General features: G+C 39.6%; 1 protein-coding gene and 2 long non-coding RNA genes across 9 annotated transcripts in view; 2 read left to right on the plus strand and 1 right to left on the minus strand.

Moving 5' to 3' along the window:
• filip1l (filamin A interacting protein 1-like) overlaps positions 1–16,547 on the plus strand; it is a 163,956-nt gene that overhangs the window by 38,744 nt on the left and 108,665 nt on the right. For 5 of the 6 annotated variants that reach the window (XM_008430843.3, XM_081614634.1, XM_017302573.2 and 2 more), the window contains one exon: positions 11,987–12,314. In XM_008430843.3, coding sequence (XP_008429065.1) covers positions 11,997–12,314 — 318 coding nt within the window. In that variant the 5' untranslated portion in view covers positions 11,987–11,996. Of the gene's footprint in view, positions 1–11,986; positions 12,315–16,547 lie in introns of those variants that run through there. The other variant, XM_008430895.3, reaches the window with a different exon arrangement.
• On the minus strand, positions 12,872–13,915 carry LOC145554567 (uncharacterized). The gene is made up of 4 exons (XR_014090554.1): positions 13,780–13,915; positions 13,599–13,682; positions 13,441–13,493; positions 12,872–13,186 (listed from the first exon to the last, which is right to left on the minus strand). It is a non-coding gene; the product is annotated as an uncharacterized LOC145554567 (long non-coding RNA).
• LOC145554565 (uncharacterized) lies at positions 14,306–16,171 on the plus strand. 2 transcript variants are annotated; one of them, XR_014090552.1, is made up of 5 exons: positions 14,306–14,735; positions 15,017–15,156; positions 15,329–15,466; positions 15,574–15,678; positions 15,768–16,169. It is a non-coding gene; the product is annotated as an uncharacterized LOC145554565 (long non-coding RNA). The 2 variants fall into 2 exon arrangements; XR_014090551.1 differs by lacking the exon at positions 14,306–14,735 and having other exon boundaries at positions 14,827–15,156; positions 15,768–16,171.

Consider the following 16,547-nt stretch of genomic DNA (forward strand, 5'->3'; position numbering starts at 1 on the left):
TAATTTTTAAAGTGTAATCAGTAATACTTTTATAACAAATTTATACCAGTAATGATTTCTTGGTTAATGTCAAGTTGTCATAACAAAGACATTTTGAATAATGTCAACTTTGTATTAAAAGTGTCATAATTTACCGAATGACGCTTTATGACAACAGTCATAAATATTCATGAAGGCTTATTCATGTTCATGACAGGTGTTTATGACAGTGTCATGTCAGTCTTATTCACCCCCCTTCAGTAACTTTTCAGGCAAGTGGTGTAAATATTCACACACAGCCGGACATAGATAAAGAAGCCATAGATACAATGACAGAAAACATGGCTGTTCATATGTTTGGAAGATTAAACACATATAATAATAATAACAATAATGATGAAAAAGATGACAATTTTTGGATGACATGTTCCACAAAATATGTCTGAGTTAGACAGATTAGTGCAGCCGGACCGCTGGCAATATTTATGCAATCAGAACAAAATGATGAAAGATAAAATATTCTGTCATGCTGTTTAACAAAAAAATTAAATAAAAAGAATTTCAACAGAGAGCAGAAAAACATCAAGTAATCAAAGGGATATTGAAGATAAAGCAAATGTAAATAATCCCATCCTTAAAGTTCCTTTATATGCTTGTATGAAATTTGTTCATTTTTTTGCCTGTTCCTCAGGCTGCTGGGCTTTAATGTCAATTTTCCTGAATAACTTTATGGACCAGATCTACGACTCTTCCTTACCTTCTTGGCTGATAAGGCAAAATGCCTCAACTAATACCTCAGCTTGCCTTCTTTACTTTAACTGTTTGTCAGTGGTGAAGATTAGCTTCCTGAGCTTTCTTGTCTTTCTGATTTTGAAGGAGCTTTTCGACTCACACATGAAACAGGAAGTCTTTGATATAGATGGTGGCTAATTAACCATGATTTCATGATTAATATTCACTCTCTCTCTAAGCTCATAACTTTCAAGCATACTTAAACACAAACACATATTGTTTTCTGTCTCATCATGAAGAGGAAGTTCTGGCAGGAATCTGTAAACAGGATCTGTTTAAACCCCATCAGTGCTTTCTCACTTCATAATTATTTAGATTTAGACTCTGTTGGTGTAAAATTGCTAACAGATGATAACATTTTATAAAACGTAACAGAAATCTGGTTTGAGCAAATCACAGAGCAATCAACTCAACTCAGCTTGATCGGAATTAAGAGCTGATCTGCTTCTCTCACATTAGAGAAAACAATGTTCCAGATGAAAAAGTCTGTAATGACTACTTTGTTATGTTAATGTTGGTCATTTAATACTGTGAGTGTAATTTAGACATCTACTTTATTCAGGTCTTCAAAGTCAAAGTCTCTCAGAGGAATCAGAGTAGGTTGATACTGACAAAGTGAAACAAGAGGCCTTCAAATTGTTCCAGGAATACAAATCAGCAGAGGTGGCTGGCGTTTTCCACTTCAATCAGATTTCCTCCAAGTTTCCCTTTAAAGTAATAATAACAATTGCAAAAGTCAGAACCGTGACGCAGAAGAAATACGTTGCTGAGCTCCAAAGTAATTTATTCAAGATCCCGCCACAGCAGCCGAGCTGGAGTGATCTTCATATCCCCTCAGTGAACCTATTTATGAGTTATGTGATGCATTTCTGATCCATCTCTGAGATTTTACAGATATGTGATAATGAAACATGCAGAAATCCCAGCGGGTCTGCATCACACATCTGTGACCCCCCTCCCGATTTGTTGCAGGGTTGCGGTTTTAATCTGCACGCTCTCGCTCAAAACAACCAAAGGTGTCTTTGTGTAGTGCAAACATCTACTTGTTTTGTTGCATCAATGAGTGTGTAACATATCACAGATGACTCTGATGACTCCCAGGACAAACTGTACGCTGTCCTCAGACTTAGAAACACACACGCACACTCTCTCAGGAGTTCTGTGTTTTGCCTGTAGCCCAGATCTCTGAGTAATCCAAAGCGGAGCCCGTCTTGGACGGGAGGGAATTACCTCAGCCCTGAATCATGTGGCGTCTCGCCGAGAGTGTGCACAACGCAATCAGCCAACCATCTTTCTTCCTCACAAACTGTCAGAGGGCCTCACACACACACACGCACACAGACACATGCACACGCGCACACACACACAGGCTGGACGCTCAGCGTCCGCGTCTCCAACGCGGCACCAAGTTAAAACTGCTGCTGCAACCTTTTTATCCTGGTTTGTTCCCATTATTGCTTTGATTTCTTTCCTCAAACAACTAAAAGTTGGAAAAAATGCAGAGAAAAAGCAAAAATAGTAAACCACAGATGTGACTTTGTTTTGATTTTTATTGCATGCCAGACTTGTTCTGTACTGCCTGATAGACGACAGTGATGATGATGATGTAATGGTTTCAGGCAAATTATTTCATGCAGTGAATGAGTCTCAGCCTGCCTTTGTTTCACTCTATCTGCTGGATGTGTTTACCTCAGCTCAGTGTGAACCTTGAGTCGGTAATAAATGACTTGGCAAAGCAGGTTATAGTTTTTTTTCCCTATGAGAGCGGAGCTCACGCCGTTTATCTGCTTGCCTCGGCCCCATTTATCGCAGTGAGTTGTTTCTTTACTCTCCAAACAGAAATGAGTTTTTATTTATAGCCCATAAAACATCTATGCAGATGTTTAGTGACCACACGTTGAATCCCACCCACAATCTGAGATCTTAAGCACTTTTTTCTCTGAACAAACTCCAACCATAGCGAAAATTTTTTAGTTGCACCACAGTTTCATAATGATACTAAGACTCATGTTGGAATTCCGTAGCATCCAGTGGCGGCTCCAGAAATCTGTTCCTGCAGGTGCTAAGAGGGAGCTGCTGTGATGGATCTTTTTTTCCTATAGTTATCAACACACAAGCATTAGTATTGTTATTTTTCAGACTGGTTTGCATTTATTTGACGCGTAGACGTCAGCACGAAGCCTTAGCCAGATGACTTCCAGATAACCAGGGGTGGATCTACTGGGGTGGCATGAGGTGGCAGTTGCCACACCAAATGAGAGCCTTGCCACCCTTTTTGCCACCCCATCTGGCGACTATGAATTCAATAAATAGTTATGGGAAATAGGACATTAAGCGCACAAATCTCTTTTTTTCCGACAACATTGAATGCAACACAACGTAACCTGACACCTACTGCTGAGTAGCGGAGTGCGAGAGAAGGACAGAGCGCGAGGCAGCAGCATTGATGGATATTTTACTGGACTGGAAATTACGTGACTTATCGTGCGCCACACCTGCACCATTGCTGTCCATTGAGTCAACATTATGGGTGGTCTTAAAATACCACAGTTACGCAAAGAATCTGAAAAATGGACGCAATGTTTAGCGGTTAATTCAACCCTATGAATTAGATAACAAGGGCTTCAGATTTAACAGGTGAGGAAAAAGTTTTAACTTGAAAAAAACATTGAACAAGTGAGCAGTGGGTCAGTTATGCTACCCTAACTATTGACTTTGATAACCTTAACATGTACTGCGCAGTTCGGTGTGTTTTGGTTCTGTTGGCACTAAAACAGGTCAACCCGCCCACCAAGTCATCAGTAGAGCAGCTGTTTAAATATGACTTAAAACTGATGTTTGATCAATTATCTGTGATACAAATCTATAAACAATTTTGTTTCTGTTAGTTCTGTCAAGATGCAAGAAGGGGCAAATTTATCTTATATTGGTCAGTCGTTTTATTTTAAATATGCTGTAGGAGCCATAGTTTGATAAGTTCAGTTTTAGTCACTTGTTTAACTTTTAGGAATTGCAGCAACTGCAGACAGTGCGCCACAATAAAGGTACAATAAAGCTGATAAACAGGTGAAGAACCAAACATCACTTCTATTCTGCCTTTTCTTGCTCTGTGTGTCGGCTTTACACGACCCGTTGCCATGGCTACTGACAGACAACAGCTCAACGAGCAGATAGAGCAGAGATTACCGACCAGGGGAAACAACACCAAAAAACAAACATTTCCCACACAAAAAAAGTAGCAAAAACACCAAAACAGAACATTCAGTCTGTTACATTATGCCGTCAGCCTTGATGTCTATATTGTCATTATTAATAAGTTTTTGCGTGAGCACAGCAGTGGTTGATCAGCTGATTTAATAGATAGGCTATATCTGATAACAAATGATGGCGCTACAAATATTTTTGTGACATATTTCTGCTCGTCCTGCATTGGGATAAAATGGTTTTCTGGACATAACTCAATGAATCACATAGCGACTAATAGGCGCTGTCCAATCCAGTAATACATATCAATTAGCAGGAGTATGAAAGACATAAAAATAATTTACTATACTATATTAAGAAATTATATTTAATTCTCAGTGCTACATGCAAGTTAAAACATTTTGCAACAAGTAAATCAAGTAAATTAAATCCAATGTTAGGTCTGTGTAAGCTAAACGTGAAAATGAGACGTTCTATTTATATATATATATATATATATATATATATATATATATATATATATATATATAAAATTCCCTTCTCTCCGTGAGTGGTCTGTTTCATCCTCTGAGCTCGGGTCCTCTACCAGAGGCCTGGGAGCTTGAGGGTTCTGCGCAGTATCTTGGCTGTGCCTAGTACTGCACATTTCTGGACTGAGGCCCCGAGGGCCCTGATGACCACAGGCACCACTGTGGTCTTCACCTTCCAGGCCTTTTCCAGTTCCTGGTATTTCTCCAGTTTCTCATGCTCCTTTTTCCTGATGTTGTAGTCACTTGGTATTGCTACATCCACCACAACGGCTTTCCTCTGTTGTTTATCCACTACTACAATGTCTGGTTGGTTCGCCATTACCATTTATATATTTGATATATATATCAGTGACATCTGCCTCACCTGTCATCATGGAAAAATAATATATAATATAAAATCATTTATATTGCTATTTTCATGTACTATAAAGTATCTATTTTATACTTAGCTTAACCAATTCTGATTAGTTTTTATTAAAAATCGCTGGATTTTCACAATTTCCCATTCAAATCCTCAGAAGCGAAGCCGGTGAGGCAGCAGCGAGCTGAGCCTCACCTGCGATTGCGCAACCTCTCGCTAACTGCACTGGCTGCCATTATATGACAGCATGTTCGTCCTGTCTGTACGCCGGCAATAAAATGGCTAGGAAACATTTCATATATGGACTGATTTTCCATAATTTCGCTTATGTATATAATGTACAGTGTTTTTTGTCAGTAACTGTGTGTGTATCGTGTTTTGTGTGCGGAGGAGAGATAAGACACGGCAGAGAACAGACTCGAGGTGAGGCAGGCAAATCTCTTGCCTCACCGCTGGGGTCGCTCATGTTCGCAGATATTGTGACTGCACAACTGCAGAGTAAGACACAGTGAGCTAGTGTAACCAGGTTCTGCTTCACTCCACTGTACCAGGCCGGCCCAAGTAACCCCACGACTCTGCGTTGTGTAGTTTTTTTTTAATGAAGACAAGGAGTTTCTGGGTGATCTGCAGTTTATTTCCTGAATGAGAACATATCGGGGATTGAATCAGTGCAACGGCTCAGCTTCAATCAGCACACTACAACAGAGCGAGCATTATGTTAGCTTTTTAACTTAGCACATTAAGTGTTTTATCATTGAATTAAAAGTACAAAAAGTGGTGCCAAGCACGTACCAAGTAAATATCAATTACACACAATTTATCTAAGTCAATAAAAATTATGTTTTATCTGTTGCTAACATTTTCCTACTCGGTGTGCTGAAGAATGCAACTCACCTCTCGTGCAGCTTTCACAGACTAGCACTGAGTACAGGAGCCAGCAGTATATAACCAGCCACACCGAGAGGGGGGTGCTATTTCCCCATTGCACTGATACATAAAGCAAGTGGGATTCAACAACCTAAACACTGTTACATTCCCACCTGCTGAATTCCTCTTGCACCCCAAAATAAACAAATATAACAAACAAAAGCAACACCCCCACTAAAAAAAAAACAAGTCAGATACACCACAGCAACCAGAAGAGAAAAAGAGAACCAAAACACATTGAACTTTCTAGAGAATTTCCAATAGCATATCCAGAGCCATTGAGATGCGAGAAATCTGCTCAGCAAATTCTAGGCGGTACAGTTACAAAGAAAATCCAGTCAGATGACTATTCTCAAAAGAATCAGCATAAGAAGAAGTTGGCCATACCCCTTCATCACACATGTGGGAATCAGCAAATAAAATCAAAATATGCCCATTACATATTTTAACCGGGTATAACCATACGCCATCCTGATGCAGACAAATGAAAACAAGAGTACCTTGTTTGTTCTGAAACACAATTTCCTATTACAAGTACAATAAAACAAACTCTTTCTTCACAAGACTCAAACGTTTTCCGTTTTCTGGTGCATCATCTCAATCAACCTGGAAACAGGTTTAAGTAACCTTCCCACCCTAGATTTATTGCGGTTCCCCACAGCCCTGTCACCAACAGTGTAATCTCCAGAGGGCACAACATTTTCAGGTGAGACATGAACCTTAACCAAAGGCAAACATTTTGGGTCATGCTCAGTGGTGGTTGCTGCCTCCAAAGCAGAAGTGTATGTAGCTGGATCCATGGACATGATCAGCTCGGATTGCTGCTCATCATTGATCAAATTCTTTTGTACATCAGAGTCAATAGTGGGAGCGCAGCCAGAGACCAGTTGATGGTCCACAACAGTGCCTTCTGGTTCAATATCCTCAGTCATCAGCAACTCACTGGACACTTCAGATGGCAAGTCAGAAACTCAAGCTCTTGTTCTGTACTCAGCAGATGCCACAAACATTTCGCCCACAGTCTCTCCATCGCCATCCGCCATCAGCGAGCCAGATTCAGAAGACACATCCACTTCTTCCTGCAGCAAAGCACCCTCGAGAGGGAGAAAGTTCACTGGCATTAACAGGTTGCGATGTACAATCTTCACCTGGCCTGTGGAAGCATTCTGCAGCTTAAAGATGTGACTTGTGTCATTCTTGTCCAAAACCGTATAGACAACATTCTCCCAGCAATCTGCAAGTTTTCTCTTGCCACGTCCCTTTTTGTTGGCTAAAAGAACACGGTCTCCAATCTCCACTGGGGATCCCCGGACCTTCCGGTTGTAGAGATCCATGTGGCGCTGCAATTGTTTGCTTGCCATTCTTTGTGCAATGTCCATTGCCTCCTTGAGGTCTTTCCTTAGTGTCTGGACATATCGGTCATAATCTGTGACGCCATGATGGTCAATGACAGAGCCAAAGATTATATCAATTGAGAGTCTTGGCACCCTGGCAAACATCAACAGAAATGGAGCAAAGCCGGTTGTCTCGAGAACAGTGAAGTTGTATGCAAAAGTGAGGGCTTTCAGTGCATCAGGCCATGGTTGCTTAGCTTTCGGAGGCAAGGCACGAATCATATTGCCCAAGGTGCGGTTCATCCTTTCACAAGAACCATTACCCATTGGGTGATATGGAGTCGTGTGGGACTTCTAGACACCAGCAACACTCAATAGTTCAGAGATTAGTGCACTCTCAAATTTGCTCCCTGATCAGACTGTGTTATTGTGCAACACCTCCCTCCCCATCACTCTCACTCTACTTCCCCTTCTCAGAGGAGGGAGATGTGCAGCCAGCTCTCCATCTAACGGGTAATTTGAGTTTTCTAAATCTGATGGGATTTTACCCTGTTCAGAACTGAGTAAACTCTGTTTAAGCTGGCATCGAGAAAGACTAGCCTGGTTTCTAACCACCTCCCCCTCCAGATGTCCCACCCTTCTTCACCCTGTGAATTAGCCAGATTGAGCAGCCTGCAATCAACTAGTATCACAGAGCACACCTGTTAACGGTCGCTCTTTCTCTTTATTACAATTTGCACTTGTTACTGAACCAGGTTGGTTTTAGTGACTCGGGCGAGTCCCAAGGGTGTTGTTTTAGTTTTGGCTAAAAGCAACCTATAAAACATTTTCTACTTTTTCCTCCCAGAATCAAACTTCATAGCTATTTTACAACCATCAAAGAACTTTAAGGTGACTCATTAATTGAATGTCCACAACATCTTTTAGATTTTCTTAATGCTAATTATTTTATTAGTAAGGCAATTTTGCAATGGTCACTACAGCTTAATTCAGTAGCAGAAATAATTAAATAAGTAAAATCAATAATCTAGCCTATCTTTCCCTAATGCTGACACTGTGAACTAAAAAAGGGAAACTTTGAGAGAGACGGACAGAGTTTGGCATTTTGAACCCCAGAACTGGCCTGATGATGAAGAAGGTGTTGCAGCAGCAGGAGGCTCCCAGTACAGGAAGAGTACTGACTTAGAGCGGCAGGTCTCGGGCCTCATGCGCGTAACGGTCCTCAGCTTCTTGTCTTGCAGCTCTGTAGCTCCCTTCTCCTCGTCTCACGATCTTCCTGGTCCCACGGAAGGAACACATCAGTTCTTCCTCTTTGCCTTTGTTCTTTGCCTTGGTCTTTGTCTTTGGGGGTCTAAACCCAGCTGATGTGAGAAGTGCAATTTGAAGCCACATGTTGCGGGGCTAACGGGTTGGTCCCCATGTGCAGGACAGTCTTCAGCTCTGTGGCCCCGGCTCTTCTTCAGCTGCAGAGTTCTTTGTCCATCTCGATCTTGGCTCGAAGCTGCCTGAAGGATCCAACCAAAGATTCCTCTTTTGCACCCACATTTTAAAGGGTTTATCCACCTTTTGGTGTGTTTGCATTGGCTAGCTTTGTTGCTGTGCCTGTTTCATTGGCTGACTGTTTGGACAGATGATCTCATTTCCATCACCTTGGAGACCTTATGACCTGATGTCTGTTCTAATGACCCCCGAGTTGCTCAACAGTCCTCCTACCTCTGTTGCTTGCCCAACCTTTTCTTAGGAAAGTTGAAGTTTAGCAATAAGGCCTTGGTCACCTCCGCTCTCCCATCAGTTCCTCTTTTCCCCTGACCTTTCACCTACCATCTACCTCCAACACAACATCAGTGACCTTTAATTACAGTCGCAACATTTTACACCATTTCAAGTTCAATGTCAAAATCACATTTATAACCTTTTAGTTTCTCTGATTTAACATTCATTTATAATGTTATAATAACCATAACTTATTAGTTATTCTTATTATAATCATAATGTGAGTTATTACAGACACTTCTGACAAGAAACCAAGAATAATCCATTATTCTAATTATCTGATACCATGTTACAGTCACTTGTTTCACCTTTAACTACTTCCACAAGTGTAAGAGTAAGTGTAAATATTCTTATAATCAAACCAACATCAACCACTGGTTAAATCAATATTAATTATTGGCATAATTACAAGTCATTATTATTAATGTAAGTATTTTACTCTAGGTTTTATCCAATTACACAAAATGTTATTATTCTTTAAAAACCTTTAATGCTTTAAAATAAGGAATGGTCTGAACTATTTTTATACTGATGCAAGATAGAAACTTCCCCTTTCTTCAGGAAACCAGCTCTTCCTGTTCCATGACTCTCTTTCTGCCTGACTATGATTTTTTATGATTAAATAGAAAAAAGTAGAATTAAAGCAAAGTTTGCAGGACACAATAACAACACACACAACCAGATTAATTTTATTACCGTCTGACTCTACTGCTGGGTCTTAATGTCACCTGTGTAATTAATTTTAAGGGTAACTTTATTTATTGTTACTATTAAACTAAAATCTCCAGCATGGGGAAGTGGGATGAGCTCGACTTTTCTCGACACAGACTGTAAGCGTCTTGGAAAGCCGTAAACACAGAAATAGTTATGCCACAGTTGGTGCGCCACTGCCTTGGCAGACTGGTTGGGGCATTCAAAGGCATGTATCATCTTTGTAAAATGGTCTGGGACTACAAGCACATCCACTGATTTGTTTGCAGAGTCTTCAGCCGACCAAAAGTCTATGCAGACCAATTCCAGGGGTTCTGATGTCTTGATGTTTTCTAATGGTGCTCTACCCTCTGGTTCAGGTGACTTGCTAACAATGCATCGCTTGCAGCACCTCACATACTCTGTCACATGTTTAGCCATGCCAGACCAGTGAAATCTTTGCCTGGCCAGGTAAAGGGCCAAGCGACCACTCGCATTAAAAGTCAGTTCTAGCTCAACTCAGATAGGAGTGAAATTCGGGGTAGTGTCCTAAAAAGAAAAGAAACGCAGCAAATCAAACAGGGCAAACACAAAAGAAAATCGTGCACCAAACCAGAAGTAGTACCACCACCCGGAAAGTCCACCACCAACAATTATGCAGTTCAGTCCATGACCAATCAAGCAGCAATAGTCCAAATTAAGAGTCTGTCCTGGGAGAAACCGATCCGCTGTAGCAGACGCCACTCAGAGCGGCACTAGAAGGATTAGTCCGAGCTGATCACCAATCAGCCCAAATCAGCCACACTGGACGAGTGATAGGAGCCAGCTTTACGCCGACCAGGACGGCGGGCATGAAGCCAGCAAACAGAACGACAGGTAGGCAGCCGACAGATAACCCAGATGACAGGCGGACCGCCAGTCGGGGACTACCTGAACACCAGGCAAACAACCGGCCAAGGACAAACAGCAGTGGGTATCAAAATAAATGTTAAAAATGGAATCTGAAAGCATGCAAAAACTAGCACTTCACTTACCACTGAGCTCTTTATGTAGTGCCTCTAACAGGAAGGAGGAAACGGGAAGCTTGTACAGGCGGTCTGGATATACAACAGAAGCTGAGCTAAAGCTAAGCAAATAAACGTCAAGTGTGGGACGATTCTTACCACAAAGACGATGGATCGGCGATCAGAGCGTCATTAGGCGCATTGTTTGAGCGCACATTAATTTGCAGCTAGCGTGCAGCACCAACAAACGCCGCGGTCTGAACCGGAAGGAAAACAACGTGAAGTCAACCAGGGGAGGGAGGGCCCTTTATATACAGGCAGCCAGCGCTACAACCAATTAGATTCAGGCACTTGTGTGGTGCGTTCAAAGCCTACATGGCATACTGCCACAGTTCAAATCCTCTTGTGGGATGTTATTTTGGTTTTGTTTGTTTTTTTAACTCATTATATAATAATTTATTTTTATTTTGTGTCTTGATGAAAATGCTGCAACAACTAAGTAATGTTAAATCAGATTAAATTTTTTTTTATTTAATATTTTCTGGGGGTGCTATGACTTTTCCAGGTGGAGCTATAGCACCTCCTAGCGCCCCCCTGGCGCTGCCACAGGTAGCATCAATCTTGCAACGAACATGAAGAGGCCTCTGACTGAAGATTGTTGCTGTGTGACAGTCTCCTGTCTGCCTGGTGATACTAACAGCTCAACATCCATCTCCCACAGTGACATGTTTTGGATGTTGAGATTGCAGCAATAAACTATAGAATATTATTTTATTATTGTTTAAATCATTTAGTTTAGGGAAGAGAGGACTTATGTGAAAAAAAGAAAACAAATGCTCTTTTGTTCTGCTCTGCATCCATGAAATCTATCTGGTATGAAATATATCATAGCAAACTTCAGGTCTTTTAGTAATTGGGTTGTGAGTAATTCACCATATTCTCCTGACTACCAGGAAAAAAATATTGTCCAATCACCATTTTTTTAAATCCCACAGTCTTTGTAAGGTAATAAAAGGTTTTATGCACTTTGTATATTCCCATAAAATGTGTTATTACTGATGAATGCCATTTTTATGAATTAGAAAAAAGATATGTACAAAAGTCCCACCCCTTCACATGTGATATCATTGAAAGGCCCTAAATGTCCTCTCCAGATACCAAAAGGAATTAATTCAGTAGAATGCAAGGGATGGGAGATATTCAAGTTTAGAAATGTCCTCTACAGAGAACAAAAATGAACTGCTGGTAGTCAGGAGGATATTTTAATTTCCCATCTTGTCACCATTGTTAGTCAACTAAGTAACATATAATTGGTCACAAACACAGTGCATGTAGCAGGAATTCCGTCTTTCAGTGACCACACTTTGAATTCAATGTTTTGTTCATCAACAGGTGGAAGAAGATGCGTTCCCGCAGCAACAGTCTAGAAGACGTAGCAAAGGTCAAACTGGCTCAGCAGCAGAACATGGACATGTGCAAGCAATCCGCAGAGCGAGACGAGCACCCGGGTAGAGCAGAACGCCGCAGTAGGCGTCGAGAGCCGCCAGACAACACTGGGACCGTCGAAAGGAACAATGTGGCTAAAAACAGCGCCAGCAGCGGCGCTGCTGGAAGACCCAATGGCAGCAGCGCTGCGAGGGCCGGCCGACGGGAGAAGGGCAGGGACCTCTCCCGGGATGACCTGGTGTTTCTCCTGAGTTTGCTGGAAGGAGAGCTACAGGTAATCTAAAATGCACAGGCACTGCTGCCAATTCATATTAAGCCGAGCGTATTGCAGACATGGTACTGACCCCAGTCGGATAGAAGAGTCAAACATCCTGGCTTAGTGGGCTTAGTAGGCGCATTGCATGAAAAGTGGGATTTTTGACCTGAACGCTGACGCAAACGCAGCTCGTGAGTGACAGATACCGACAGCAATCGACAGTTTGCATTTTCAGTGTCTCACTACGAATAGCTAGCATATGCAAAGGCGCAACAGCAAACCCAAGTGGATTCTCAGTCATTGGTTGAAAAACAATGACATCACAGTTCATCATTGACATATGATTGGTTGGTTGATGTGTGCCCATTGGACAGCACTTATGTCTTTATAAATAAACCCTGCCCCAATCATTAATAATTTTAATGCTGTATTTTAAAAAAATCTATATAAAAAATGCTGTATTAAATATTCATTTGCTATTGCTTATATGCAACATGTTCATATATGAGGAACATAAATGAGGCACAGAAGTTTTTTTTCTTTATTTCATTTTATTTTTTTTACTGTTTGCACACAAAATAAGACATAAATGCTTGTCCATTTCTGGACTATCTGGCAGTTTTTTTTTGTCCAAACATAATCCAACATTATGCTGAGTTTAGGACAGGCCCAACGTCTCTCCTGTAGTGTAGACCCGACGTCACGGAGCTCCTGGTTGGGGGAACTTGGGGTCTCAATCTCACCACAGTCCATTCTGACACCCCCTCATAGCTGCCATCCTCCCAGAATGCCATCTCCTCTGCTGCCAGTGCTCTCTGCCTTCCTCCATCAGCTGTTAATGGCATCTTTTAGTCATTACGGAACTACAGTAAAATTGTTTGGCATTAAAACTAAAAAACAAACAAACAAAAAAAAAACACATTATATTAATACATTCTTACAGAAAATAAAAACTTTAATGAAAAAGAGAAAACACTTGGAAACAATTGGAAGAAAAAAATAATTAAAAGCAGTTGGTAATAAATAGTAAAATATAATTCAACAATCTCTGAGGCAGATAATTTGCTTTGATGGATTTTAATAAATCACAGTACTTTAATCATTCAAGGAATTGTGACATCTCTAGATTAGTAATAAATCTTACCTGCTTCTTTCTTGAGCTACATCCGGATGACTGGCAGTAGGTCCTGGATGCAGCTGGAAAACATTTTTGTGCATTGTCAATACATAGCATAATTACATTGTGTACATAAACAATATTGAAGCATAAAATATCAACATTCTAAATATACATATACATACCGGCTTCATGGCTCCGTCCTGATATCCATCCTCCGTCCGCCATGTTGTCGATCTCTACTGCTTACCACACTCTGCCTTGCTATACTGCGTTATAACAAAATAAATAAAATACCCGGAAGATCAGTTTTCCTTACAAATATGCGAGTGTTCACTATTGACTAAATGTGAAATCATAACTTACTGAATTTCTCTCCGTCCGACTTTTACGGCCTCAGACCGTGGTCTGAGGCGGCTCTTAAGGCTTGGCCATTTTTCAGGTCTGAAAATAAAAGAAGATGCGAGTATTTTAAGAGTTCAGAACATCATGTAATAAAACATCATGAAATAAAAAATACAATACGAAATCTCACGCTACACTTGTTTTGGCATTATGAAAACAACAGACCGCTTTCAGTAAGAAATGAACAAAGCAACTCGCCTCGCTGCATGTGCTCCCCAGGTGAAAGAAAAGTATACTTTAGTATACTTCAAACATACTTAAATTTGTGAAAGTACACTTTCAGTATACTAAATATTAAGTGTACTACCTATAAGTATATCTGAAGTATACTAAAAATACACTTGTACCAATTTCGAAATTAGAACTTTAAACAGACTTAAACATAATTGTACCAAAATACACTTTTAATATATTAAATAAAAGTATACTTTAAGTGAACAAAATATGAATGAATATGTATGAATTTTTAAGTGCCTTAATAATCTTTTATTATTTATTAAAATTGCATACAATAAAAAAATTATAATCATAATGTAATTTAAAAAAAAGTATCCAATTAATTTTCAGATGTGTGATGTAAAACCTTATAATCAACGGCATTAGCTCCAGTTCACACTCCAGACCAGATGGTGGCGGTATTGCACACTTTCACTTATTTAAAAAAACGCCACAAAGAGAAGAAAAAACTTGAAGCAGGGAAGATAACAGACACTCTTCAAATTCGCCATTTTTACTCGCATAATGCCTTAAAAGTAGAGAGGACCTTGACAATAGTTACTAATTTTGGTAAATTCAAGCTGGTGACGTCCTAATCCGAGTTAGACGACAACACAACGGGACAACAACTGATGGAAAGGAAATGTGTTTCACAAAAGTAGCCCAGAGGGATGAAGGCTGCTAAGTGTTTCTAGCTGGTGGTAAGTTTGCTTATTAATTATCTTCATTTAATTAGTAAAGATATATAACTTACGTTGGTTTCTTAAATAATTTATCAATTTTATAGTGACTTGTATGATTAATACTATAGTAATCATTCAGCTTCATGTTATAACTCCATGGAGGCTGTTTGTTGTGACTTTAATTCATAAACTAACCTGGTTTTAATTAAGCTCCATAAGACAAAGAGACTTTGATATTGTGAGGTGGTTGTTGTTCTAACTCGTTCATCAATGATTTTATCTTCAACATATGTTTGCAGTCTAAGCAAATGAAGATGAAAAATGAAGCCAGAGAAATCAGGTGTTAGAAAACCTAAAGACTTTCTGTCTCAGAAGAAGCTCTGACTCCACCAGATCACCAACCAGCTCTAAGGATGAACCTCCACATCGTCTTCATGATGTAAGTTTGTTTTTTCAATGAGGAGCTAGCTACATTTTCAACAACAAAAACTGCTGTGTTACTGCTAAGTGCTTAATAAACATGATTTGATTTAAAGATAACTGGACAGAATTTTTCCTCTTGTTAATCTAACATTTCTCTTTCATACATTTTATTTGTTGTTGGCTTTCAGGGCCCTGTGATGGACTGGTGACCTGTCCATGGTGAACCCTGCCTCTCATCTGATGGCTGCTGGAGATGGGCACCACCAGCCCCCCTCGCTACCCTGCAAGGATCAGTGTGTTCAGATCATGGATGGAGAGCTTTAAAGGTAGTTTGTCTTCTTAAGTCCACACTTAAAACAGCTTCATAGTTAATGCTAACATCAACGGATTCTATGACATTGCTGACAATTTTTTCTTTTTCTAACATAAACAGGCAAAGAAGACACCCAGAAATGTTTTTCCACCCCAGGCATCCGGTCCCAATCATCATCAGTTCTTATGATGTCACATAATGGCGAGTCCACAACGTCTTAAAATTGTAAGTATTATTTTTTATTTGCCATTTTTCTGTTCTCTTTAAATACAAATGCTTTCTCTGTTTAATTGCTCTATTGTTCTTTTTTGTAGGATTCTGTAAGGTGCAGTGAACGGGAATGTTCTGTTGTTGATCCTCGCTTTCATGTTTTATTGTCACACTTACATTTTCATGTTCATGTGTTCAATTTTGATGTGTAAACTGATCATTTATGTAAAGTTCATAAAGTTGAGTAAAATTGGACAATTTTAAAATGTCGGTAATTAAACAAAATATTTGAATTACCTTGGGCATCGTGTGTAATTAATCTTTCCATGTAATTTTAGCCTAAGACAATGTAAGTACTGTAGTGTAGTTATGCATGCCATGTACAAAATAGGTATGTAGGAATAAAGACTTTCAAGAGTAATTAAAATTGTAGTTTATTATCAATAGCAGGAAATCAAAAATAAAAATTAAGTGTAACTCAAATACATTACTAATATATTAATAGTATATATAAAATATATTTGAAGTATATGAAATATATTTTTAATATAACATATAACAGAATTATTACTCAAAATATTATTATAATTAAGCTCTGAAATATTATATTTAAAAAGTATACTTTAAGTACACTCTAAGTACACTTGAAGTTGTTCCAAAAAAGTACGTATAGTATACTAAAATATACTATTAGTTGTAATTTAATACTATTTAAATACTACTAAAGTATACTAAGCACAAAATTAGTTGTTCCAAAATAGTACAGTTTAGGTATTTCGATAAAGGTATACTAAAGTATGTTAAAAAAATTCACTTGGGTCGCTATTCATAAAAGCTTTCTTACCGTGAGTTCGGCCTTGTTGGACCGCCGCGGTTTCATCTGT

The sequence above is a fragment of the Poecilia reticulata genome, chromosome 2 (assembly GCF_904066995.2).
Source record: "Poecilia reticulata chromosome 2, P_reticulata-male-v2, whole genome shotgun sequence".
Lineage (NCBI taxonomy): Eukaryota > Metazoa > Chordata > Actinopteri > Cyprinodontiformes > Poeciliidae > Poecilia > Poecilia reticulata.